The sequence below is a fragment of the Hydractinia symbiolongicarpus genome, chromosome 6 (assembly GCF_029227915.1).
Source record: "Hydractinia symbiolongicarpus strain clone_291-10 chromosome 6, HSymV2.1, whole genome shotgun sequence".
Classification (NCBI taxonomy): Eukaryota; Metazoa; Cnidaria; class Hydrozoa; order Anthoathecata; family Hydractiniidae; genus Hydractinia; species Hydractinia symbiolongicarpus.
Window position 1 is genome coordinate 19,656,892 of NC_079880.1, and position 24,941 is coordinate 19,681,832.

General features: G+C 33.5%; 1 protein-coding gene across 1 annotated transcript in view; it reads right to left on the bottom strand.

Annotated features, from left to right (window-relative positions):
* Nucleotides 1-3,279: 3,279 nt before the first annotated feature.
* The window catches only part of LOC130647406 (telomerase protein component 1-like), a 31,369-nt gene continuing 9,707 nt past the window's right edge, over nt 3,280-24,941 (bottom strand). Inside the window, exons 12-43 of the mRNA XM_057453256.1 lie at nt 23,302-23,463; nt 23,030-23,107; nt 22,562-22,692; nt 21,586-21,648; nt 21,287-21,368; nt 20,899-21,149; nt 20,231-20,473; nt 19,781-19,903; nt 19,405-19,528; nt 19,105-19,305; nt 18,056-18,216; nt 17,589-17,736; nt 17,033-17,215; nt 16,193-16,418; nt 15,696-15,891; nt 14,936-15,128; nt 13,893-14,122; nt 12,697-12,847; nt 12,425-12,520; nt 11,374-11,498; nt 10,593-10,851; nt 9,637-9,756; nt 9,171-9,269; nt 8,216-8,743; nt 7,686-7,931; nt 7,035-7,325; nt 6,430-6,552; nt 5,911-6,281; nt 5,009-5,135; nt 4,552-4,701; nt 4,251-4,382; nt 3,280-3,867 (exon numbers count right to left, since the gene is read on the bottom strand). Of these exons, the coding sequence (XP_057309239.1) occupies nt 3,730-3,867; nt 4,251-4,382; nt 4,552-4,701; nt 5,009-5,135; nt 5,911-6,281; nt 6,430-6,552; nt 7,035-7,325; nt 7,686-7,931; nt 8,216-8,743; nt 9,171-9,269; nt 9,637-9,756; nt 10,593-10,851; nt 11,374-11,498; nt 12,425-12,520; nt 12,697-12,847; nt 13,893-14,122; nt 14,936-15,128; nt 15,696-15,891; nt 16,193-16,418; nt 17,033-17,215; nt 17,589-17,736; nt 18,056-18,216; nt 19,105-19,305; nt 19,405-19,528; nt 19,781-19,903; nt 20,231-20,473; nt 20,899-21,149; nt 21,287-21,368; nt 21,586-21,648; nt 22,562-22,692; nt 23,030-23,107; nt 23,302-23,463 (5,751 nt within the window). The 3' untranslated portion in view covers nt 3,280-3,729. The remainder of the gene's footprint in view (nt 3,868-4,250; nt 4,383-4,551; nt 4,702-5,008; nt 5,136-5,910; nt 6,282-6,429; nt 6,553-7,034; nt 7,326-7,685; nt 7,932-8,215; nt 8,744-9,170; nt 9,270-9,636; nt 9,757-10,592; nt 10,852-11,373; nt 11,499-12,424; nt 12,521-12,696; nt 12,848-13,892; nt 14,123-14,935; nt 15,129-15,695; nt 15,892-16,192; nt 16,419-17,032; nt 17,216-17,588; nt 17,737-18,055; nt 18,217-19,104; nt 19,306-19,404; nt 19,529-19,780; nt 19,904-20,230; nt 20,474-20,898; nt 21,150-21,286; nt 21,369-21,585; nt 21,649-22,561; nt 22,693-23,029; nt 23,108-23,301; nt 23,464-24,941) is intronic.

The window sequence follows — 24,941 nt, forward strand, 5'->3', positions numbered from 1 at the left end:
GTGCAGGTTAGCTGGGTAATCTGAAGAACGGGTTAAACACTTCAAATGCTCAGAGATTGATTGCTTTTGAAATCTCAAAATATCACATACTTTTGTACATGTGAAAAGAAATACGGTGTAAACATATTTTTGAAAACCCCACTTCGTACCCAATATGATTTTCGTGTAAAAACTGAAAAAAATCTTAGACTTCACGGAAACAAAATTTGAGAGCTATTTTGAAACGGAATATTCCACTAATAAAATTTAACTCTTTAAATGTTAAACCAACTTTATCCCCAGAATTGTTAGGATTTTTGTGTTGGATGGAATTTAAACAATCCCTGGGGACGAGATTGATGTCAAATCAATGAGTTCTTTTTCACGCTTGATTAACTAATTCGAAAACCACTGAGATAATTTATCATGCTGAATGATCTGCACGTTCGGGAACGAGCTGGCTAGCTTGCTGCAAAAATATCAGCCTGGTATTTGAACAGACGGAGACTTTAGAAGAAAGATAAAAGAAAAACAGAAACAACGAACTCCAAAGATCTTCAAAGGTCTACGCCGTGTACGTTTGATAAGACGAATCAGCAGCAGATCCTCTTATTTTTAAAGGAGAATGTTCAAGACGTTGTAGCTTTAATAAGATAGACAAATCTGCAGCTGGAAATCCGAAATATTTAGTTTATCAATACTTGAAAAATCGGATATGCTCTTTTGCAGAATGTGCTCAGTATTCCTACGAATTATTTTACTCGCACAATGTTATTACTCATACCAAGTCGAAAGGAGGACATCTGATGAGATATTTCATGTAGAAACACCGACTAATTGCAATCACGTGTTTTTTAACCAATCATTTGGCATTCTAACTAGTCCGTTTTTCCCATTAGGTTATCCGGATGGCACGTCGTGCAAGTGGAAAATAAAAATGGAGGAAGGGTCGCGAATTGTTTTGTCTATAAAAGCGTTTACGTTAGGTCTTGGTGACAGATTGGAAATAACAGAAAATAGTGAGACATCTATTTATAGTCTCGAACGCCCTCCAAATGACGTCATATTTTCATCAGGGAACGTCCTTTCTATACAACTAACAAGCAACAAGACCAAATCACAAGTTGTTGATCATACTATAAAAGAATTGAATGAGAATCACACCTTCTACGCAGTGTTCGAGAAGGAAGGCTGTGGTGGTTTGTTAACAGAGTCTAGTGGATACATAACTGTTCCATCATATATTCATTTATCACAAAAATCGCACCAATGCGCATGGACTATACTCGGCCCAGCAAATAAAGTCATCGATTTGCAGTTCTTACAATTTGATTTACCACCCGGTTCATGTCCATACACGAATATTTATCTACGGGAAGGAGAGCGCACTGCAGGTTATGTATTAGGAGATTTCTGTGAAGAAAACCCGCCTGTGAATGAATTGCGTTCTTCCAGTAATGTTATATACATTGCGTATAGAACACGTCCAAATTTTCTCTCTGGTAGGGTCGAAATGCTTCCAACTGTAAAAATGTTTTATAAATTTTCAGAAGTATGCGGCGGAGAGCTTACGGGCTATTCTGGTTCTTTCGCTACTCCCAGAAGATGGCTGGACGACGTGTATTCATGTAACTGGACCATTAATGTTCCACAACAAAAATACGTGTCCCTGAACTTCAAGGAGTGGTCAGTGGCTCCTTTTATAGAGGACGAAGTACGAATTGTTGTTCCGAGTAAAAACGAAATTTACTGGTCGTCAAATACATCTCACCCGTCTAAAACTCTTGTTATACCAAGCAATAAAGTAGTTATATCACTCACTTCTCATAGGAAGAAGAGTTCACTCACCACTTTAAACTTTTATGGTGTATTCCAGGCTGTAGCTTCCATAGATAAACAATGTATTGACGTTGGATATAAACAGTTATTCATGTGTGACGAGTGGAAATATATTGATTGTTCATTGAAGTGTGACGGAGTGAACGACTGCGATAACGCCATGGATGAAAACAACTGTCCGTTACAAAGTTTGGAAACAGCCATTGTTCTGACGCACCATCACGCCAAACCCCACAATGTCTCTCGTTATTCTGTCGCTCTATTTACCATTGTTGGAGTCCTCATGTTTATTCTTGTTGTTTGGATCATGATTGACAGGTTTTATAAAAAGGGTGAGCGTGCGAGCAGACCGCGCATGCGCATGACAAATAAATACCCACGCTCAGAGCAACCATATGTGCGACCTCCACCTTACGTAGAATATGACGAAAGTCAACCTGCAAAAATAGATGCACCACCTCCGCCCTATAGTCTCTGCGAAGAAGCATCTTATTGCGATAATGAAAGCCTTCGAAGAGATATTACTGCAAGCGCCGCACGCAATAGGTATAATAACACTAATAACACATCAGTTGAAGACCAACCCATGGACGAATCTACTGAATTATTTCATGACACAGACATCTTAGGAAGCAGTGGCGACGTTGCAACACTTGATCCCGTTAATATACCGGATATCACCGACAATTTAGCAGATAATGACGATAATTCCGTCAGTATACACGATATAATCGACAGATCAGCAGAGAAGGATAGTGATTTGCAAAAAAATTTATATCCAGACGTAAACAATGAAACTAATAGGGACATAAGTGAAAGTACCGACACGTCATATGATAGCGATAACGAGTTTTCGTCGGACGACAGTATGTCATTGCCTGATCAGGAAGCATATGCAAAACGATACGAAGACTAAAGCGGCAAATCTTAAAACAATTTTCAACGAAATATAAAATCGATAAAGTGCAAGGAAACAATCACCTATTTCAGTAAAAAGACTGATACAAAGTTTGACTTTACGCACACAGATGCAGCTTGGTATACTGTCCCTATACTGTCATCAGGATTGTATGAAACTTTCTGTCTGTTTACGTGTGTTAAAATCTTTAATTTGAACGTATTTTTAAGCAAAGTTGTTCTATCTTGTATCTTTTTGACATCGGGGCAGCGATACGAACGTCATGATGTCAGAATATAAGATGTCCTGGGGACGAGGTGGCATAAAATTTTACTGGCTGATTACATTTTTTTTGTCCTAAAGCTTTTCCGCTTCAGGGACACATATACATGGTGTCCATCTCGTCACACCGACACTTTTCGTTGATGAGAAATTATATACAATACATGAGAACGAGGCTAAATAAGCAGGACAGCACTGGGTATATCATCACCTAAAACTTTTATATTTTTGGAATAGCTCATTAATTTAGGAAAGTGATGAAAACAATACGCGACAGAAAATTATCTGCGAAATTTACGAATATGTGCAAAGAAAAATTTACAAATAATAACTAAAAAAACATAAAATGCAAGTGTAAAATAATAACAAATTTCCTTTTTAAAACACCGCAACCAAAGTTAATTTTGAGATATTTTTTAAAGGGCATTGAACCTTTCTCCAGAGGGCGTTGTTTGTATTTTTTTTTTATAAAATACTGCGTAAAATTATTTTTAAAAACGACAAAATCAAAATACAAGTTTAGTTAAACCACATTCTGCTAAAAATAAATTAAAATAAAAACGAACGAAATCCCAAAGTTTTTATAGTATAATTGTCGAGCTTCTGTGGAAGTTAGATATTCGAGACAATCGAAATTTTATTGAAAATCTTACCGATCAAAGCCTGCTATTCTAAACGAACTTAAAACCGAACAATTTTATACGTATTTCCTAACTTCTTAATTTCAAATTTTAAATGTCTAACAAATCATTCTGAAAAGCGAGTCTTGTCACATTGCCATTCTCGTCGCCGACAAATAAAAGAATTTGACGGTTTTTCACGTAGCCGATCAGCTTCGTCACAGGTGAGCCGCAATGAAACAAACCAACCTATGACAAAATACAAACATACACAGCTTCACAGGAAATACCAAACGGGTCATGTTATTTCTTGTGGCTGTTTTAAAAATGTTGCTTTAACAAGAATTACAGAATACTGTAGTTTTAGTTTAGCATTATAATTATTCAAACGGGCGTACGCATTTTCGCCTTTTTGTTATCTGCGGGAAATTTCCATTCAAGGGCGTGCACTTTTTTGCAGCGTTAAAGCGCACTTCATTTCGACGGTGAAGTATTTATTTCGGTAACTCGATAAATCAATTTCAGCAGCTACCAAAAAGACACGCCCTTATAACTTTCTGTAAATTTTACGTTAGTTATAAAGCTTTTGTTTATAAAAGCATTGGTTACTTTCTACAAACAGCTTCTCTCACCTGTTTAATCTCTTTAAATTTATTATGTTGAAACTGCCACACTTTCAGGGTGCAATCTTTAGAAGCAGTCACAAGCCAAGAATTAGACGCACCGTCGAAAACTAACAAGCCAGTTATGTCTTTATCATGAACCTAAATACAAATGGGCACTTTTTACATCATTGATTCAATAAATACAATGGATGATTTTACACAGAGCATGTGATTGGAATTAGATAGGTACCTAAATGTAAATGGGCACTTCATACACCATGTATGTTATCAGTATGTACCGAAATACAAATAGGCACCAAATAGTTACCTTTTTACTGGCGCGTTTTACATGATCGGCATCATTACTTTCCCAGCGGGTGACCACTCCTTTTGAAGAACCAGTTATCATGTAGTTAATATCACTTGTCGTTGCAACTTCTGCTAATGAATCTGCAAAAACTTCCAACTTTCGGGATTCCTAAATTAACACAGAATTTAATATACAAAAAGAAGCTACTGTACTTCTTACCCGCTAACAGGGTGTACGACAAACTTTTACCCAATAGTTGAAGCCCAAAAATCCCATGGAAGTCACTTGTAGGAAAAATTTACAGGAATATGCTCTTCACTACTCGCAGCTACTATCTTTGGCTCACAGATGAACAATGAACGTTATAATATACATACTTTTACATTTTTGCCATATTTGAAGTATTTTAAGCGCACAGAAACAAGATAATACAATCAAAGCCAGCGAGCGAGGGACCGAACAAACGTATACTTACTCCGCTCACATCAGTGACATCAGTGATAATGCATCTAATAGTTGTTGTTGCAACAGCTAGATAGTGACTGTTAGGAACGATGTAAACGTTGACCACACCTGGCCATTCGCACACACTCTTCACTTGCCTAGAGAAAGAATTGAATGTATTACTAGGTGGAATGACCCTATAAATTGGAAACCAGCTATATATTAGAGTAGTCAGTGTCCAGTTCACAAACCCACGGCAAGGCCTGTCCTTTATACCTCATTTCGGGCGTCTCGCTACTGTGGTACTATTTGGGGCAGAGAAAGACAGACGAGGGCTGTTAATACAAAGACTAGTCGTTAACTCGTGAAAGAATTCACAGGGTCGCCCGTCTTCAAATTACACGATATTTCGTGTGCCACTTCGGAAACAGAACTTTTTTTTCGGAAATTTTATTCAACCCTAACCGCGCGACGTTAAAGAATCACGAAAACAGTCCCACAGTCGAACCTTCCCGACCTGCTGTGGTAAGGAAAGTGGATTTTTCAGAACGACAATGGCTTAGGTTACCCAACGGTACCAAACAAGAACATATTTATCTTAGCCACCAGTCACAAGTCAAATTTTAGAAGCTTATTATATTTTGGCCAAAAGGGTACTTCTCAAAAACTGGCGCACAAGGGTTAATGTTTTCGAAACCAAATGCAAAGTTAAAACAATCGTAATAAATCACGAAAAGAAGAGTGAGCAATAAAATACAGAAAACAAGTTTTTCAACGCACTGCTTGCTATGTTATCCACTTTGCTCTATAACCCGAGAAGAAGGGTTCTTAATAGCCAACTCTCCTCACTATTCGACCGACAGCTCAGTTGGCAAAGCAGCGACGAGGAAATCTGATGATCTCTGGTTCAAAACTTACTAAAAAGCTACTTACAACTCGTCCTTTTTAAAAACGATCACTTTGGCATTTTTTTCGCAGAACAAGATAATCATTTTCTCTCCCTCCTCAGGTACAGCTATTGCTGATACGTTTTCATCCGTTACCGTTAATTTCGCCTTCACTGTAAGCGTTTTGAGGGACCAGAGTTTGATTTCACCCACGTGATCCAAAGTCACAATCATATTTTGGTCGTAAAAACTCACACCAATCAAAACAGTGTGTCTATATGCTAGAAATCTTGTACCATCGGGAAGGTGAATATATCCATCTCTTCCACCGCTGACAAAGGTCTCACTTCCTCTGTAACTTGTCATGCAGGTCACACCGCCGGAGTGAACTGACGAAGATTGGTCATCCTTTGCCGCCTGTGTTCATTGACATGCAGAAAAACAAAACTATGAAGTTGCAACAAGCAGTTTTTACTGGGTATTTGTTGGATGTGATAAATAAACAACATAACGAAACAAAACGAACAAAACGAAACGAAAGAAAAGAACGAAACAACATAGTTACCGTAAACTTCCACATTTTCACAGATTGGTCCATACTACACGAGATGATTTCCGACGTGGTTTCACCTGCCACCACATCAGTGACAACGTCAGCATGGCCGTATAACTCATTGATAAGATGTGGCTACAACAGAGAACAGAATTAAGCTAGTTACCTAGGTTGGTCCGAATGATTTTTTAAGAGTTTACGCAACAGTCTGTTTTATCGGTAGATGAAGCGTTTTTACCGACTTTATTTATCAGATAGTGAACATATTGTAAAGCCACTTCCACCCAACCCAGCCCATCTCCCTATTTAGAACGGAAGTTAAACAAAGAACGACAATGATGATTTTAATCAACGATTAGGTTTTAATTCATTTACATAACTATAATGTCGAAACATTTATAACAGAGTGAAGTAGCAACGAACATACCGTCATAGCTTAGTGCAAAGGGTTTTCTGATAGAGTGAGGACCTTAATTGGGTCCACGTAGCTCAAAATGAGCATTAAATATTCCCCGTCTAAGTCATAACCCCTTCTGGAAATAATTGACAGGATATATCCTTCGATTTATATGTAAGGCTAACCATACAGAATATGCACGTCAAACAACATGCATTACCTTAAAAGGTCGACAACTTTGCAAGGTACCGTCATCGCTTGCTGTGTAAACAAACACATCGAACAGATTCTTCGGTTTGAACGCTCGAATCTTCTGCTGGATACCACGCTCGTCATCTTTCTCCAACCAATTCCCGTCACTCTCCTTCGCTTTCTTCTCAACTTCAAAGTCTGCAAAGATTTCACAACAGTTAATTCTTTCTTTGTGTTGTTGCAACGTAGTTATTTCAACGCCCTTGTGTGTCCAGATTTTTAAAACGCCATCCACTGAACTAGAAGCGATACAACCAAACTAAAAAAAAACAGATGCCTATGTGTAAGTGGTGATTTTAGCATATGGAAACCCGTGGTTGTTTTTAGCATAAGGATACCCATGGTTGTATTTAATATATGGCAACCCGCTGTTGTCTTAAACATAAAAAGACCCGTGATTGTCTAAACGCTCAAGAAAACCTGCGGTTGACTTATACACAATGAAACCCGCAGTTGTCTAAAACAAAAAAACATGTTGCCCTAAACAAAAGAAAACCTATGTTTGTACCATTTTTCAAAAGCAGACACACATTCTATTCAGCGATTTTTGAAAAGTTCAAATATTCGAAAAAATGTAAAAAATAAATTTTGTAATATAAGGAAACTATCAGAAGCGTACCTTGTATTTGACGTCCAAGATGGTGCTTGTATGCCCACTAATTGTAATTTTAGCAATTAATTTACTCGCATCGTCCTTGTTAGCAATCAGATATTTTGTATCCCAAACTTTAATTAGAAAATCGTTCGAGCCAGTGACGACATAGTTACCGAATTCTGACCAACAACACGTCGTGATGCCGTCAGCATGTGCCGTGTATATTCTACAGAGCATCAACTTGTTTGTGAGATCCCAGATGATTAGGGTCTAAGAAAGGCAAACAAATATTAATTGAGTAAGCTATAAGGATGGGCGCCTCACATGGTAAGGAACAGACTGCATCAGTACTGTCACAAAAATAATTTTGCAGAAATTTTTTGCATGACTGTCTATGGAGTTTATTTCAAAAACTTATTTCCGACGAATTGCTTTTTCGTACTAGAAACTTAAATAGTCAAATCACTTTAACAATATTCCAGCTTGTCTATTATAGCCCTAAAATTAACCAATAAAAAACTAATAAACATAAAACAAATTAAAAATCCACTGACTTTATCTGTTGATCCGGATATGGCAAAAGTTTCACTCTCTGGTAAATCACAACACGTAACAATGCCAGTGTGACCACGCAATACAGCAGCAGCCTCAACTTTCGACGTACTTTCCTCCTCTTCAAACAAAATACCTGGCCACAGTCGCACAGAAAAATCTTCTGACGCTGACAAAACATAAGCTTGTTTTGCACGCACACACTTCACAGCGGCCGTGTGACCATGAAGAACAAAAACAGATTCATTGCGGCAGAATTTCCAACGCTTGATAAGACCATCTTCAGAAGCAGTAAGCAAGTCAAAAGTTTTGTCTTCGTTTTGAATGAACGATAAAGAACGTATAGGTGAAGTATGAGCCATCCAATCGCGCAACAAACTCATATCTTTATCCAACACCACAACCTTCCCGCTGTTGTAGCCAATAACTGTGACTTCTCCGTTCGACACAACCGACAACGCTAAATCGACGTCGACATTTGAATCACATTTAAAGTTCATTTCTGGACTTCCAAAATTTCCGGACCATACCTGAAACATGTATTGTTTACATGAAACTAACTTGTGTGCGCCGGTTACCTTCAAATATTATGCACCGGTATCTTTCACATATTGTGCATCGGTGTCGTTTAAATATTGTGACCGTAGAATACTACTTTTTGCTGAACATTCTTAAAATGAGAAATCCATCGTAGCTAGAAATAACACTTTGGCGTTCTGGAAGATACGGACCACTGTCATGCCTAATTTGAAGTCTTGTTAATCTCATGTTTACAACAGTTTACTCTTAATATAATCGTATAAAATATTTTTTCCCTATTTTCAGGATCTGCAAAAACTAGTACCCACGAAATGAGAACGTGAAATATGGCACAAATTTTTGGGTAAAACACAGCTCTGTATAGCAGAAAATGGAGACGATTTTTACAAAATGAAAATACTGATTATTCCAACAAACCTTAACACTTTTATCTGAGCTTGCAGCCACTAGTTCCATCCCAGATGCAGTGTAAGTCAGCTGTTTGATTGGAAATGACTGACATGACATTTGTCCAACCTGTTTTATAAGAAAAGGAGAAATTACGTAGCAGATTGAAGAAAAATAGCTGCAGATCTGTTATTAGGAAAGCAATGCTCGATTACATCCCAAAAGGGCGTTAATCCCAAAGGTGGCGCTAATCCAAATGCGGGCGTTTGCAGTATAAAGGTAGGTTTCCACTTATACAAACATCGATCAAATCCATTGGTGTCGATTGATGCAAAAGCAGGATTGCTACCTAATTTTTGCCCATCAAACTTCAATGGATTCGATCGATTTTCGTTTCAGTGAAACCACGCCCCAAAAATCTATGTAAATTGTAAACAATATTTTCCATAAAATAAAACTTCTTTAAAATTGGAAGTACAAGAAAAAATGAAGGTACCTTTGTTGCGTTTTGTGTTGACCACAGAATTATTTCACCTAAAACGGTAGCAGAAGCCAAATGCCTTCCAGAGGGAGAATATGCAAGAGCTCTGATGGAACCTTCGTGACCTTTGTAAATCTGAAAGAAGATGAACATTTAAAGCTCGATTGTTCTCTCAAGAAAACTCTGTTGGGATAACGAAACAAAAAAACTTATTGGTCGAAGCAGAATCCTTTCCTTTGCATATAAATAATAATATTTAAAATATTGCCTATCTGACCCAAAACTTCTTGATATCCATAATTTTTCCGGATCATTATTGTTTTGTCCTCACTGTTAACAATAGCAAAGTGCGTGTTCTTATTCACAACATGAAAAATTAACAAAACCTACACAATCTTTAGCCGCAGGCAAAAATCTTTCAATTTGAAACTAAAATACTTTTTTCTTTCAAAATTGATCACTTCTGCTAACCTTTGCTAATTATAACAAGCTTCCCGACTTTTTTCCCTTTTTTTTACCTGACCAGCCGTGGGAGCACACATTTTGACCCCTTTAAATAGAGTTCGAAAGGGAAAGAGTTTACCAGGAGGCAGGGGCTTAGCAGCTTAATAAAAAGTCTAATAAAGAATTTCATAAGTTGTGAAATTTTAAATTTGAAAAATTCCTTAGGAATACCAACTTTTTTACTTCTGACTTTGTTTGGGTGACTTTATTGTTTATTGTTGATACGTTGGTTGGTAAAGAAACGTGAAGGGATGGCTAGAAATGGAAAGGAGGAGTCGAAGGGAAAGCAAGGTCATACGAAAAAAGGGGTTAAAGGGGGGAAGGGCAAGAAGGCTTGAGAAAATCCGGAGGACTGTGACCCCCTGACAAACTGTTTTCAAGTCTCTATAACATAAGCCAAAAAAACACAAGAATAAATACAAGAAAACAATAACACGTAAAATTCTAAGCAAAAATTTAAAACCTACATCGACTTTTTTGTTTTCCAAGATATTCCAAATCAGAATCTTTCCTTTCCAACTACCCAGTGCAGCATGTTTCTCCGGAACATCTAGTGCCACACAGTTAAAAGGATGATTGTGCCCAGTAAACTCACCCGCCATTGTACCATCTGATAAGTTCCATAATTTTGCAGTGTAGTCCCATGATGTTGACAACAGAAGTCGACCATCTTTAGTTGCTTGGCAACAGCTCACTTGGCGTTTATGCTTCTTCAACACGTGTAACCTGATTAAAACGTTAATGTTATCAGTTTTTTATACTTTATCTGGTGCTTGCATTTGTTTTCACTGTTTTCACTGTTTGATCTTATATCTTTTAGTCAACAAAAATGCAATATCGATAGCTATTTAAGTTGCATATATTATCACGAGTTACAACAAACTAGTCCTATACCATAAAAAATCCACACAGACAAACAGCATACAGTGAGTATTAGTATATAGTTCCAATAGCGACTAAATAGAAGCTGACAGAGAATTTAGAATAATATTTTTGATTACACAAATATTAAAATTCAGAAATCCATACAAGAATCTGCTTCCATTAAACACGCAATGAAAACTGACTAAGCTACTTAAATGTTGGATATTGTATTCTTTTTATCAAGTATATCATTTCTAACAATAACAAGAAGATTTTTGTTTTGCAAAACCAACGAAATGTTGTATGCATCTCTTAAAAAAACTCTCCTTTGATTCACTATTAACGTTTCTATCACGTTTTGTTTTAAGATTCCATACCACTCACCTGTGACCAGTGTTTACATCCCAAACAGATATGACGCCATCTTGAGAAGCAGAGCAAAGCTTCGAAGTACCTGCAAAGCTGCAGGACGTGATTGCAATCGCATGTCCGTGGAACGATCTCAGTTCCTATGGATGAAATTATCAGCAATGTTTACTTGGTATTAATTTGAAAAGTTTTTAAGGATTATGCCAAAAACGCAAGGCTTAGCATCAATCGACAGTTGTGCAAAGAAAATCATTCATTTATACAACACCTAAAAATGACATTACCTCTATTGATTCAGTTAAGAATTGACACACGCGAATGTCTGTGGGAGAGTGTATTAACAATAATGTGTGTGAAATGCAATTAATTTCAAATGATATCTCATGAGAACAAACACAAAATAACAATTATTTGCTAAAGCTTCCACCAAATTGAATTTGCAAGGAAATCAGTTTATTTTTCCACAGCGAAGCTTTTGAATGCTTTGCTAGCTGAAGTACGCATGAATCTAGTCTAAAGTTTAAGAAATGTTTAAAACTATGGTTTTCGTAACTCACATATGCTTTGCATCAATCTTTTAGGTGGAGCTGTTTTTAGATTTTAGAGTCCTATCCTTTTTTGCCTTCTTCTTGTATTTGTTTTGACACAGTTTTAGTATTTTTTACTCTTTGTTTTTCACTTTTCCTCATTTTTTTTTACTTGCTAGCGTAAAGTGCGTTTTCATGTGTTTTATGGTATTAATATTTCTTTTAATAATATATATATTTTATTTTATTTCATATTTTTTAAGCAGGACACACGTTGACAACAGTATTTATTTAACTAAACTGTCTTATTCTGTGGAAATATTTGTAAATAGATGATCATACAAGCTCAAAAAATCAAGGTAATGAAAAAAATAAAAAATAAATTAAAAAAGTCCTGTAGTAAAACCTTGTATATTTTCTGTTATCCCGTTTTTTCACCACAGGGTTCAAAGGAGTTCCAACCTGATCAGTCAGTTAGTTAGTTGCCTCTTCAAAATATTGTTTATACTAATACACTATAAACAGTATACATATCATACCTTTGTCGTGTTTTTGTCAAAGAGAACAACTTCTCCATCTGCCATGCCACAAGCTATCATTGATTCATCCTTGGACAAACTGATGCAAAGAATAGGCTAAATAACAAAGCAATAGTGCCTAAATTTGAACCAATCACCAGTTCTGCATATTCAAACATTTGGAATATGACCTTGTTTTATTAATTGCCTTAAACAACACTGTGCATTAATTTCTTTCTAATATGTAAAAAAAAGTCACCACCCGAACTGATCAGCACAACTAGACGTCTTACCTGTTGAGCAGTCAGTGTCATACTACTAGCAGTGTCACCTGTTTTAGATTCTCGGTTTAGCCATTGAAATCCAGTGAAATGACGTTCACTATCAATCTTGTCACACAACTGTTTTGAATTCATGGCTTGCTGCATCAACAACATTGGGTAACTACACATATGACAACAAATAGTTATACTTGTGTATGCACAATGAAAAAATACAAAAGATTGGCGTAGCATATATGATTACTTTGATTAGGTTTCATGACTTGAGAAAAAAATGTTTATTTAAGGTGAACATAGTTTGGAATATCATTAACTTGCTGTATCTCTTCACAGACTGGAACTTACTTATAGCTTCAACTAGGAATATGTATGGTAACATTATACCAACATGCAATATAAATTAAATTACAATCAGAAGATGGCTGTATACAACACAAGTAAGGAACAACTTCGTAATCTTAAAGCATTAAAACTTTACGCTAATCGTTAATCGTCATCAGTGATATGAAAACTTATATTTAGTTTTCAACATAACTAGACTTTCAACATAACTAGACTTTGAAGCATATCAGACTTCGTCGTAATGAAACGTGGGGAATGTTATAGAAGGAAATTTTAATGGATGAGTAAATGAATAAATGAATGAATGAGTAAATGAATGAATGAATAAATGAATGAATGAATGAATAAATGAATAAATGAATAAATGAATAAATGAATAAATGAATAAATGAATAAATGAATAAATGAATGAATAAATGAATAAATGAATGAGTGAGTGAGTGAGTGAGTGAGTGAGTGAGTGAGTGAGTGAGTGAGTGAATGAATAAATGAATAAATGAATAAATGAATAAATGAATAAATGAATAAATAAATAAATGAATAAATGAATAAATGAATAAATGAATAAATGAATAAATAAAAAAATAAAAAAATAAATAAATAAATAAATAAATAAATAAATAAATAAATAAATAAATAAATAAATAAATAAATAAATAAATAAATAAATAAATAAATAAATAAATAAATAAATAAATAAATAAATAAATAAATAAATAAATAAATAAATCAATGAATCAATGAATGAATGAATGAATGAATGAATGAATGAATGAATGAATAAATAAATAAATAAATAAATGTATGAATGAACGAATGAATGAATGAATGACCGAATGAATGAATATATGCTGCTGTATACATACTTCGATAGAACATGAATATTCTCCGATATAAACTCCTTTGTGTCCAAAAACTCAATGCTGGTCATCATGTTTGTCTTTTCTTGCTCAATTTTTTTCGAATTGAAGACGAAATTTTGGATTTGAAAATCCTCAAGCAGCTCCAGGCACATTTCTTCGTTGACTTTAGCTTGCATGAAATTAAGTGAGCACAATAATTGCTTTAAATCATCCCACAAAATGCCAGAAGCACTCTAGAGGAACAAAAAAGGTGAAGGTGATTGCAAAACACAGAAGTAAAATACTAGTAAAAAAACTGCACAAATCAAACTTGAGGCAAAAAATGAAGTTCTTGTTAAGTTCTATGTTATTGACAAATTAACAAAATATTTTTCTATATATTCATGTCCAACTGTCACTAAAAATAGAAATAGAATCCTAAAAATGTTTCACAGCACAATTCCACCAGTAGGTTTTTTTATTGTAGAGCATTTAACCTTTTTACATCAAATGCACTTATTTTATAAACACAAAAATACAAACATCCTTTACTGAGCTTAACAGTAAAACATAGTAAAAATTGAAATAACAAATACTAAATTAAATTTAAAAAAGACAACATAACAAGGAGCAATCACATATTCCAGACTTAGTATAATTTTAAATGGTCTGTAACAATCCAATGTTATTAAATTTGTTGTTGGAATGGTATTATGTCCGGAGATGTGTCAGATTAGAATTCAGGAGGTTTAGAAAATTTGTGAAAAAGATTTTATGGGAACTTGCCCGCCCCTTCGACATATTTCCAGCTAGAATCCTCCTCAGCATAAATTTAATTCAGCAGAATGTTTTGTGCGTTCTCAGCATAAAGTAGTAATTTACTACATGGCAGTAAAAACAAATGGCAGGAAAAATACATCACTGTTTCAAGCTTTTTGGTTTTGAGATTTTATTAATTTTGATCCACAAGACCTGTTAGAAGAGCAAAAATATGGCTATGGATTGAGGCAATTTGTATGATCTTCAACAATGCTATCTGTTTATTATATTTCTGTAAATCTACCTACCATGTGGTAAGGAAGCTCAGCTAATGCTTTTCGATCACTTCCTTTCCATTCCATATTGTTGTAAGGATCAGCTTGTTTTTGGTAGTATCCTGCTAAACATGTGTGTACTTTTGCTGAGTAATCCAGCCCACCCGGTCGGATGTATCGAGATTCCACAATAGCAATAATATCATTAAAACGTAATTGGAACGTGCTATAAATAAACGTAGAAGTTTATTTTATTATTTTTAAGTTTACTTTTTGACTTAAAAACCCTTTAACACTTAAATCAAATTACCAAGAAAAATTTTGATCAGCTTATAAAGCTTGGTTCCCACTCGGTCTGACGTTAATCTTGTTATATAAGTATTCTTTCTAGGCAACTTCGTGCATAACGGGATTATAAAATGTACCAGTAGAACTGGTTAGAAGCTTATTGCATGCCACCTAAACATCTGTTGAGCGCATATTTTGAAATCAAATCCTTTAAAAGGATTTTTTATATTTAGGTGGCTAATCGGTTGCTTATTCCGAGATAAATAACCTGACATATTTTTGCTTGTTTTTCATACTTTCGCATTTTATTCTATACAATGTAAGGACAAAATAAAAAATTTTTTTTGATGCTTAAATGCTTTTAGTATGAATTTTTAGATCAGTGTCTAATTGAGGCGTGTAACATACAGGTAATGATTACCACGATTAAATGCCTAGTGGACACTGACCTTAAAGTGACACAAAATTTTATAGTTGCTACTTCCACAATGAAATAATTATTTACCCTTTCTGATTGGTTTCTGTTAGGAAGATCTTGATTGCTCGAAACATTTTAAGGAAGTAAGCTCTTGGTATCTGTTGCTGTCTGTATTCGGCAGAGAAAAAACAGCGAGACGAAATTCTTTTTATTTCAGGAATATCAATCATACGAAAGCTGTGAAGCATGTTAAGTGTCTCGTACAACTCATCTTCGTTTAGACCTACATTTAATAAATAAAACACATTTCTAGAATTGGGTAATTGAATTAAGCCTATCAAATATCTCCGTGAAGTTAACTATCATCTAACTATGTTCAGCTAAGTACACATTAAAAAAAAAATATTTTTAACCATGCTTCATTAGCTAGTGACCCTTAAATATTAAAAACTTCGTTATAACTCACGTGCTAGTGTATAAGCAAGCTTTTAAAAATTAGAAATTACACCTATTAGCAAAATGCAGTTTAAAAGTAGGAAAAGGCTTTTGGTTAAGGATTTGGAAGGGAGGTAAAAACTACCAACCTTCTCTGCTGTGATAAAACAGAGAAAACACATCAGCCACAAGTTCCTTATCGTTTTCCATTTCCAATCTTTGCAATGTAAACTCAACAAGTTGTGGTACTGTCTGAGCTAATTTCTGAAGTTGTTCATTTAGTTTTTCATACACACCAAACACACGCAGTTCTTCACAAGCAAGTTTAAGATACAACGGTGAGCTTGCATCCTTCTTTGACAACAAAAGTTTCATCTAAAATAAATTAGAATTTAACAATTAAAACCTAGTATAATGATTTTGCAGTTGGTTGAATAAAGATAAGGATTCACTTAGGCACGCAAACAACGACTTTTAACATTTTGATGACCATAGAGTACTTTAAAAAACAGTTAACGAAATATTTACATCAACCTGTAGTTTTAAAGCAAATGCGTTTGTGAACTCAACAATTTGAGTATATAATGAAGCAGGAGAATACATCATTCATTTAGCTGTTATCAGGTTGTCTGGCTTTAAAATTGCAAGCATGCAAATACAATGGTAAATAATCTTAGTAAAGTGTTTCACCTTAATAATATATTAAAATGACAACTATACTTTCGTGAGTAGCTTATGGAAAAAATATGTCATTTTCCAGTTTTTCCCAAAAAAAGCACGCATTCCCTTTGCATGCACAGACATACAACCAGAACCAAAAATCAATGACACTCACCCAATAAACTTGTTGTTGTGCTAAGTACTATTTTTACAAAAAACTCTAATTATAAATAATTAGTACGTACTTAGAAGACAACTTAACCACTGTCTAGCTTCTTCATGTTTACATATATTAGGATGTTTAGTCGAAAGCTTCAAATTAGACTTACCTGATTATTGAATGGGGATTCATCCAACTGTTTTCCATGTTGCATCAAAACTTTTCGAACCAACTCAGATCGTGCTGTAACCTCAAATGCTCCAACTTTAATAATTTCTGCTAACTGTTTATGGATAGACAATTGTTTTCGACATAACGTGTTGTCTATACAAGACAAAACTAAACACAAACCCTTAAAAAAAAAACGTTCTATGGATATATAAAAACATGAATGCTAGTCTGGGAAGATGTGTTCAACTGCGAACTAAAATCTTGTTCATAATTTTATTGAGAAAATACCACAAGCAATTATTTAGGCTCATTCCTTATTAGACAAGTGCATTCAATTATTTAAACAGTACCAATTTATGCTGACATTAGCGCGGCAGTATCACAGCAGAATAGTACTATAATATATTGGTATCATCGTGCAGAAATTTTATAAGGCACAGCAAGTAAAGTTTAAAATTTAGAATTTTCACATCCTACTGCTAATCATCATCTGCCTAAAATTGTATTACAAGACACCAAAACTTCAACTTTTAAAAACCGATGCTTTCGCATACCTTTGGTAATTCTTCTGGAATCCAATCGGTAATGGGTATTTTCTGGTCTTGCAATTGATTTAAACCATCAACAAACAGGACAAACTGCACATGATTTAATCTTTTCGAAATGGCATTTAAAAGTTCAACAAATTTTTGCTTCAGCTCCCTAAATGCATAATGGTACATATTTTACAAAAAAACTAAAATGGTAATTCTTTAGGATAAATTACCAGGGTCCTCAGATAAACCTTGAAACAGACCTCTAGAATGTAATAGCATGTTAAAAAAATAATACGCCAAACTTAGGGTTTTTTTCTTCCTCATATCCCAACACAAAGGGGTCTGAAATTTCACGATTTTAATGATCTTACTAATGTGTTCAACTTTTCCTCAGTAAGATTTTTATTTCTAATCGATAACAAAAAAAATAAGGCTGAGAAAAAACTCTCATTTTTTCCATAGAAACCATACTAAACTTCACTTACCTGTAACTTTCTGATATAGGAAATCCAAAGTCAAACATACTGTTGAGCTTTGTGCATATGTTATACAACAGAATAAAAAGTTTCTTTGCACCGACATCAAGGAAGAAGCAGCATGGTTCAACATCTGGTTTGCTCTCATAGTAGGTTGTGACTAGCTTGCTCTGTAATAACAAATAAGAATAATTTTGATTAACTTATTTGACAAAAATTTATGTGTTAACTGTAAATGCAAAAAACATCATGCAACATTTTTTTTAACATTTTTTTCATTTAGTGGTAAAGTTTTACTTTGTAAACACATGGTTTGAATCTGAAATACAAAGTCATTTCACCAACGTTTGCAGACTGTAGAGAGGAAAAAACTTCGCAGATGTGGTCTGGGAGCACTGTGGGTCACATGCCACTAATTCCTTATTAACAGTTATTTTCTTGCAACAATCGTTATAGAAGTAAGTAATATAGAAGTGATTGATGAAAACTGCAAACTGCTAATTTGAATTGCAACCTGTCAATTTCAACCCTCTGAACATTATCCGGAGGTTATAAATAAAAACTTATGTATGTTTTATATGTGATTATAAATGATGTTAAACATACATGTCAATCAACAAACATCAATTTGATGACAGTATTTCTTATACTGACTTTATGTTCAAATCCTTTGCAGAGTCTGAATTAGGAGTCCCCTATTGGCAATCTATGAATTGTCTTCCACAACTCAAAATACAAAATACGTTTGGTGGTTTAAAAAGTATCAGATATATTTTTCCTGTCCCTTGTTTAGTTATTGCACTTGCATATATCAACAAGTTCAAATACATTTTTACCGTTAAAACTTATAAGCTTTTATTAAAAGATTGAAACAAACAACCAGACTATAAGTAATGCAAAAAAGTATATATTTAAACGATGTGAATTGTTGTGGCTGTAGCAGGCTTTTCTTCTTTTGTAAATAAAATCTATTTTTCTCTTAGTGCAGTAAAATATTGCCGGTATCCGCTTTAAAAGGATTTCTGTTCCAATGGGGATAAGTAATACAATGTTCTAACCATGAAAGCTGTCTTTCCACTTCCACTTTTGCCAGTAATCAAAACAATGTTTTCTTTTGATTTGTTTTTTAATTCATCAATTGTCGTCAATGTTTTACTAATCAGAGCTTTTCTCCCAACGAACCTGGCCGAGATTTCTTTAGCAAAATCGTAGTGTGGATCTTTTCCTTCTTCAATGACGCTTGCGGTTGACGTCAATGCCTTAAACAACGGGGGAAAAAAGGGAATTAGTAAACATGAGTAAAGTGTATTTACTGCAACAACAGTAACAAATATCACATGGTAGAGTAGTATTATTACCTTTGATGACAGAAATTGTTTTTTAATTGCATTCCACAGGTTAAGTAACACTCTTTGACCAAAACTTTCCAGGCCCGAAACAATTCCATGGCCATTTAGTATGCCACCCCATTTACATGGATAACTAAGAACGTAATTAGAAAGAGAGTAAGAAAGTATTACTTTTTCATTACTTTTATTACTTTGTTGTTTTCCCACACTATTGTTTGATGTAGACATTTTTATTCCAACTGAAGCACAAAAAAACTGCAGAAACAAAGGTCCAGAAAAAGACAGCTATGCAACATCAATAATGGAATTTGATTGTTTGAGGCTTTAGGAATAACAAAAAACAGGGTTACAATTTTTTTTCAAAACTTTTAACTTATCAACATACTTTTCATAGATTTCCATACTTTGAGACTTCAACCAATCCTTCAATTTTTCCAATTGTGCTTCAGCACGATCACTTTCACAAACGAAATCTCTTCGAATCTCGATTGGAATTTTATGAGATGAACTAAAAATATTACCATTACTTGTAGATAGCTATATCTTGTTAATATTCCAATTACCTAAGTGAATTTTACTACAATTAACTACAATCCTACAATTTTTCTTTGAAAATGCCTTTTTTTATTTCTCGAAATATTAAAACAACATCGCTTGACGAATGCTGTTTCCACTTAGGTACATATGTAGGGTAGGTGTGGAAAGTTGAAAACACACAAGTCATAGTTTTTGTAATGTCTGAATTAAGGAACAATTAACGTAACAGCTCTCGAAGGACCAGGTGATTAAGAAAACAATGATTAAGTTTGACACAAAGAAGCTATTTTAAGTATACCTGAGGAAGTCATTATTTCGAGTATAAAAAAATGCTCTTAAATTAGCCTCGTTTTGATATTTGTCAACAAAACCTCTCATTTCCAATTCTGTTATTGAACATCCAGCCTTAGTTCTTTCAAGAAATTCCAATCCAGCAGAATCTGAAACATCATATGTTTGTGGTGCCCAACCATATCGGGCACCTAAAATGCCAACAAAAAGGTCTGACTTCATGACTTCTTTCAGGCAAATTTCGAGTTGACTAAAATATGAAAAAAAAAACTTAAATCATAGAAATTTAAATCCACCAAAACACAACTGTGCATTATTCCCTTAGATTTATTTTATCAAAAACTCCACAAGTTTTTTCTAAAACAAACTGAAACTGAAAATCATCGAGTAGGAATACAAACAATAGGGTACAAAATATATAAAGAAAGGAATTGTGTTTGAACTGATTGAGAATTATTCTAAATACAAATAAAAACTATGAAAAGAAAAATGTCAATTTATCATTTTCTTTTTTTTCCGACTCTTCTTCTTTAAATAAATGAATATTCGACAAATCTGATGTTCATGGGAAGAAAAAAGTACTAACCAACGTAATAAGTCAATTAAATTTAAATTTACTAACAGGTAAGGTAGACTATTTACATTAAAATTAAACAGATAAAAAAATCATTGCACCTTTGTGATTGAGCCTGCTTCTCTGTCACACCCCATCTCAAGTCTACTTCGTAAACATTAATACAGTAATTGTAACACCACGCACGCAATTCTGGAAAGACATATTTAGTCAACAAATCACGTTCTCCATGCATGTCTTTAAATGTTGAAGATATGAACACTCGAACAGTCTTCCATGGCATAACTGGTCTCTCAATCTTCTCAATTATCTCTGGTGCCATTTTTTGAACTTTTGGTAATGGTTGATTTACCTGTAAAGACATTTAAATGTTTTATGCTAGCATAATTAATTGCACATAAAACTTTGCAGCACAAAGGGAAATAGACTTGACATACTTCTCCGATTGGATATGTTATGCAAAAAGTGATTACATATGTTAAATCTTACCCTAATCTCTTTTAACTCATATGCGATGTCTATGTTGTCAACATATAATAATTGACTGGTGTTGCCTCGCTCAGCAATATAACTAAAAATAAAAGAGTGTTTTTTTTCCTACTGACATTGGATGTATTTCGATGTTAAAAATAAACCATCCTATAATTTGTATGATGGTGCACAGTAAATAATGACAGATTCACCATACTTATCAAACTAAAGTGAGTTTTTCTGGAAATTTTATTCTTGACTAATCTTGTATAATCTCCAGTATTATGTGCAAAATAAACAGTTATAAAAAATTATACCGTAAAATTTGATCAGAAAATCCTTTGATAACGACATCATATTCTCCATAACTTGTTGTATTTCTAAAACAACAAAAGATATTAGAAGGATATGGTACACTTAGAATTATTTATATAGTTGAAAATGTTGTAACCATCTGAAAAAGGAAAATTTAGTAAAGATTTGGACTAAAAAAAACTAATTGACTTCCCAATATAATCTGAATACAGCCCTATGAAACAAATTACTGAAGCAAGCAGAAAGAAATATAACAAAAAAGTCCTGGTTTTCATTTCCTTTTTTATTTTAAGTAAATCAGGTTTTTAAACAGGGGTTGGTAAATTGCATGGCATAAACATCTATATTATAATACTGGTAAACATCTGTCTCTCACGCAAAATGACACTGCAAATATAGTAAGATGGGTTCACTGCATTATAAAAAGGACAAGCCAACTAGTAGATTTTTTCATGGGCCACCAAATAGTTGATCAAATTTATACCCTTTGTACACCAATTCTATTATGGCACCAAACATTGTTTTTTTACTTACAATTTATGTCATGATTTAATATGTACACCGTAAAAGCTTATTTTAAGCACACTGCCACAAAATTTGTCCTCTGAATGTTCTTACTTTTCATTGCTTGAGAAAAGTACTTTTCGTTGAGTTGAACTAAGAGTGTTTATGTGTTTATGTTAAATAATGCTTGTCTAGCATAATAGAAAATTCAAAAAGTAAAAAAGAGTTAAAAATTAACATGATTCAAATAAACATCTATTTGGAAAAAAAACTTTAACAACGAAGACCATTTGTATATGCATATATATTGAACTTGTTTGAACTTTGTACATTAGAATAGCAGTCGTACATCCATTTCAAAAGTGCTAAAAAGTGGAGTTTTTAAGGGCATTTAAAAACATGGTCTACGTTATTAAACAAAAATTCCAGTCAAGTTTATTTATTTTTGTTCTTTGTACACAAAAATTTACTTACTGCACTTTATTATTAGAGAGAACAACCGTTACACTTAAACATCTAGAATTCACAAAACTTCGATAAACTGTCTTGAAATGCGAGAGATATTGCCGTTTATACTCATCCGTAAAAGTTAGGATAGTGTTGATCTAAGTAACAAAAACAATAAAAAGAGTAAATAAAGCAAAAATTGACAAAAGCTCATATGTAATTCTTACAGAGTGGTTTTGTTAACTCCAGTAAAAATGGTATGCGTACTAAGGGCAAAATGTATACTTTAGTTAAATAGGTATTTTCTCTGAACAGCCCCTACTGTATTTTGGGTAAATGATTATTTTTATCACCTCAATTACAAGTAATTTATGCTTTGTCATAGCAACAATCAAATTTGTTTGGTAATTTGGCATACTTCCTTCCCCTCTTTGCACATTTTTTAAAAGATAGGAAATTTATCAATATGGTACAAAATTAAAGTTTTTTTCAAACCTGTTTTCGTTCAGCTGTGAATGGCCCAAAATAGTGATCAATGTTCTTCATAACACCCTCATTGCCCTCTTCTAGGTTCTATAGATAAAAACAACAGAATAGAAGGTCATGCAGTTAAATCATGCCAGTAAATGTCTTGATCAAAACCTGCATGGCCAATAGCAAGAGTCAACGACGTTTACAACTTAGTTTACGATGTGTCCCCAAGTTTAAAATGTTAAGTATGCAGACATGGGAAAAAATTAAAAAAAAGAGTAAATAATTAAACCTACCCAGAATTTATCTGTAATAATGGAAACGTTTTGCAAAATGTTTTCCTCATTAAAAGATTCCACAAGAGAATATAAGTCTCCATCGGACTTGTGAAGAATGATGGTGCTATCTTCGCAGTGATATTTACACATGAATGCAATTAACGATGACATTTGTAGAATCTAACAAAAATAATTAACAGTAAGAGCTATCTATATTATAATTTTTTCTAAAACCTAAATTTTCATAAAAATTACGACACATTTTATTTTTAACATGTTTCGACTTTACCAAAGTCATCATCAGAATATTATACAAAAGTTGATACATACACTCTTTATACAAAAATTTTTTCGAAAGTTATTTAAATATTTCCCAAAAGTACAATTCATATGAATTATACACAAGCTAATCCATGTTGACAAAATAATATTAGATAAACTAACAAAAGTTAGTTAAATAAAATTTATATACACCTTTTCAACTTTGTATGATAACTTTTCGTACTTACGTAAGTCTCCGACTGTAAGCTGTCCGTTATACTTGTGCGCTTTTGTTAGTTTATCTAATATTATTTTGTCAACATGGATTAGCTTGTGTATAATTCATATAAATTGTACTTTTGGGAAATATTTAAATAACTTTCGAAAAAATTTTTGTATAAAGAGTGTATGTATCAACTTTTGTATAATACTCTGAAGATGACTTTGGTAAAGTCGAAACATGTTAAAAATAAAACGTGTCGTAATTTTTATGAAAATACTTTGCAATCTTGTGTTGCTACGAAGTTTTGGAAATATAATATTTGATATTGCGCACAAGTATAACGGACAGCTTACAGTCGGAGACTTACGTAAGTACGAAAAGTTATCATACAAAGTTGAAAAGGTGTATATAAATTTTATTTAACTAACTTTTGTTAGTTTATCTAATATTATTTTGTCAACATGAATTAGATTGTGTATAATTCATATAAATTGTACTTTTGGGAAATATTTAAATAACTTTCGAAAAAATTTTTGTATAAAGAGTGTATGTATCAACTTTTGTATAATACTCTGAAGATGACTTTGGTAAAGTCGAAACATGTTAAAAATAAAACGTGTCGTAATTTTTATGAAAATACTTTGCAATCTTGTGTTGCTACGAAGTTTTGAAAACCTAAATTCATTTTTGGAGGGAAAAAATTTTTTTTAAATGTTTTTACTTTTTAAAACATTTTAAAACATAGTAAGAGTAAAATCTGATACTTAATAATGGATCAAATAATAATAAAACTGGATTAATGTACCAAGAGAAATCAGTTTGAATAAAGATTGAAAGTATATTTAAAATTCAAATAATGGAGATCTACATCATCGATTGTCATTTCAACATGGAATCAACACACTGCCTAAAAAATGTTTATTTCAAAAATAATATTTGACAGTATAAAACAAGATGGTCACAATGTGCTGACGTCAGCAGTAGGATCAAGCCTAGCTATTACTGACGTGTAATCACATTCACAGGCTTCCAAATTGATTAGGCATGTAGTAGGATGGAAAAATATTCTATCATGTGGAATGTATTTCTAAATACTTCAATAATAGTAGTGTTACAATTAATCATTCAGTTATTTAAATCCATTGCTTGTGATTTAAACAAAGCAACTGCAACA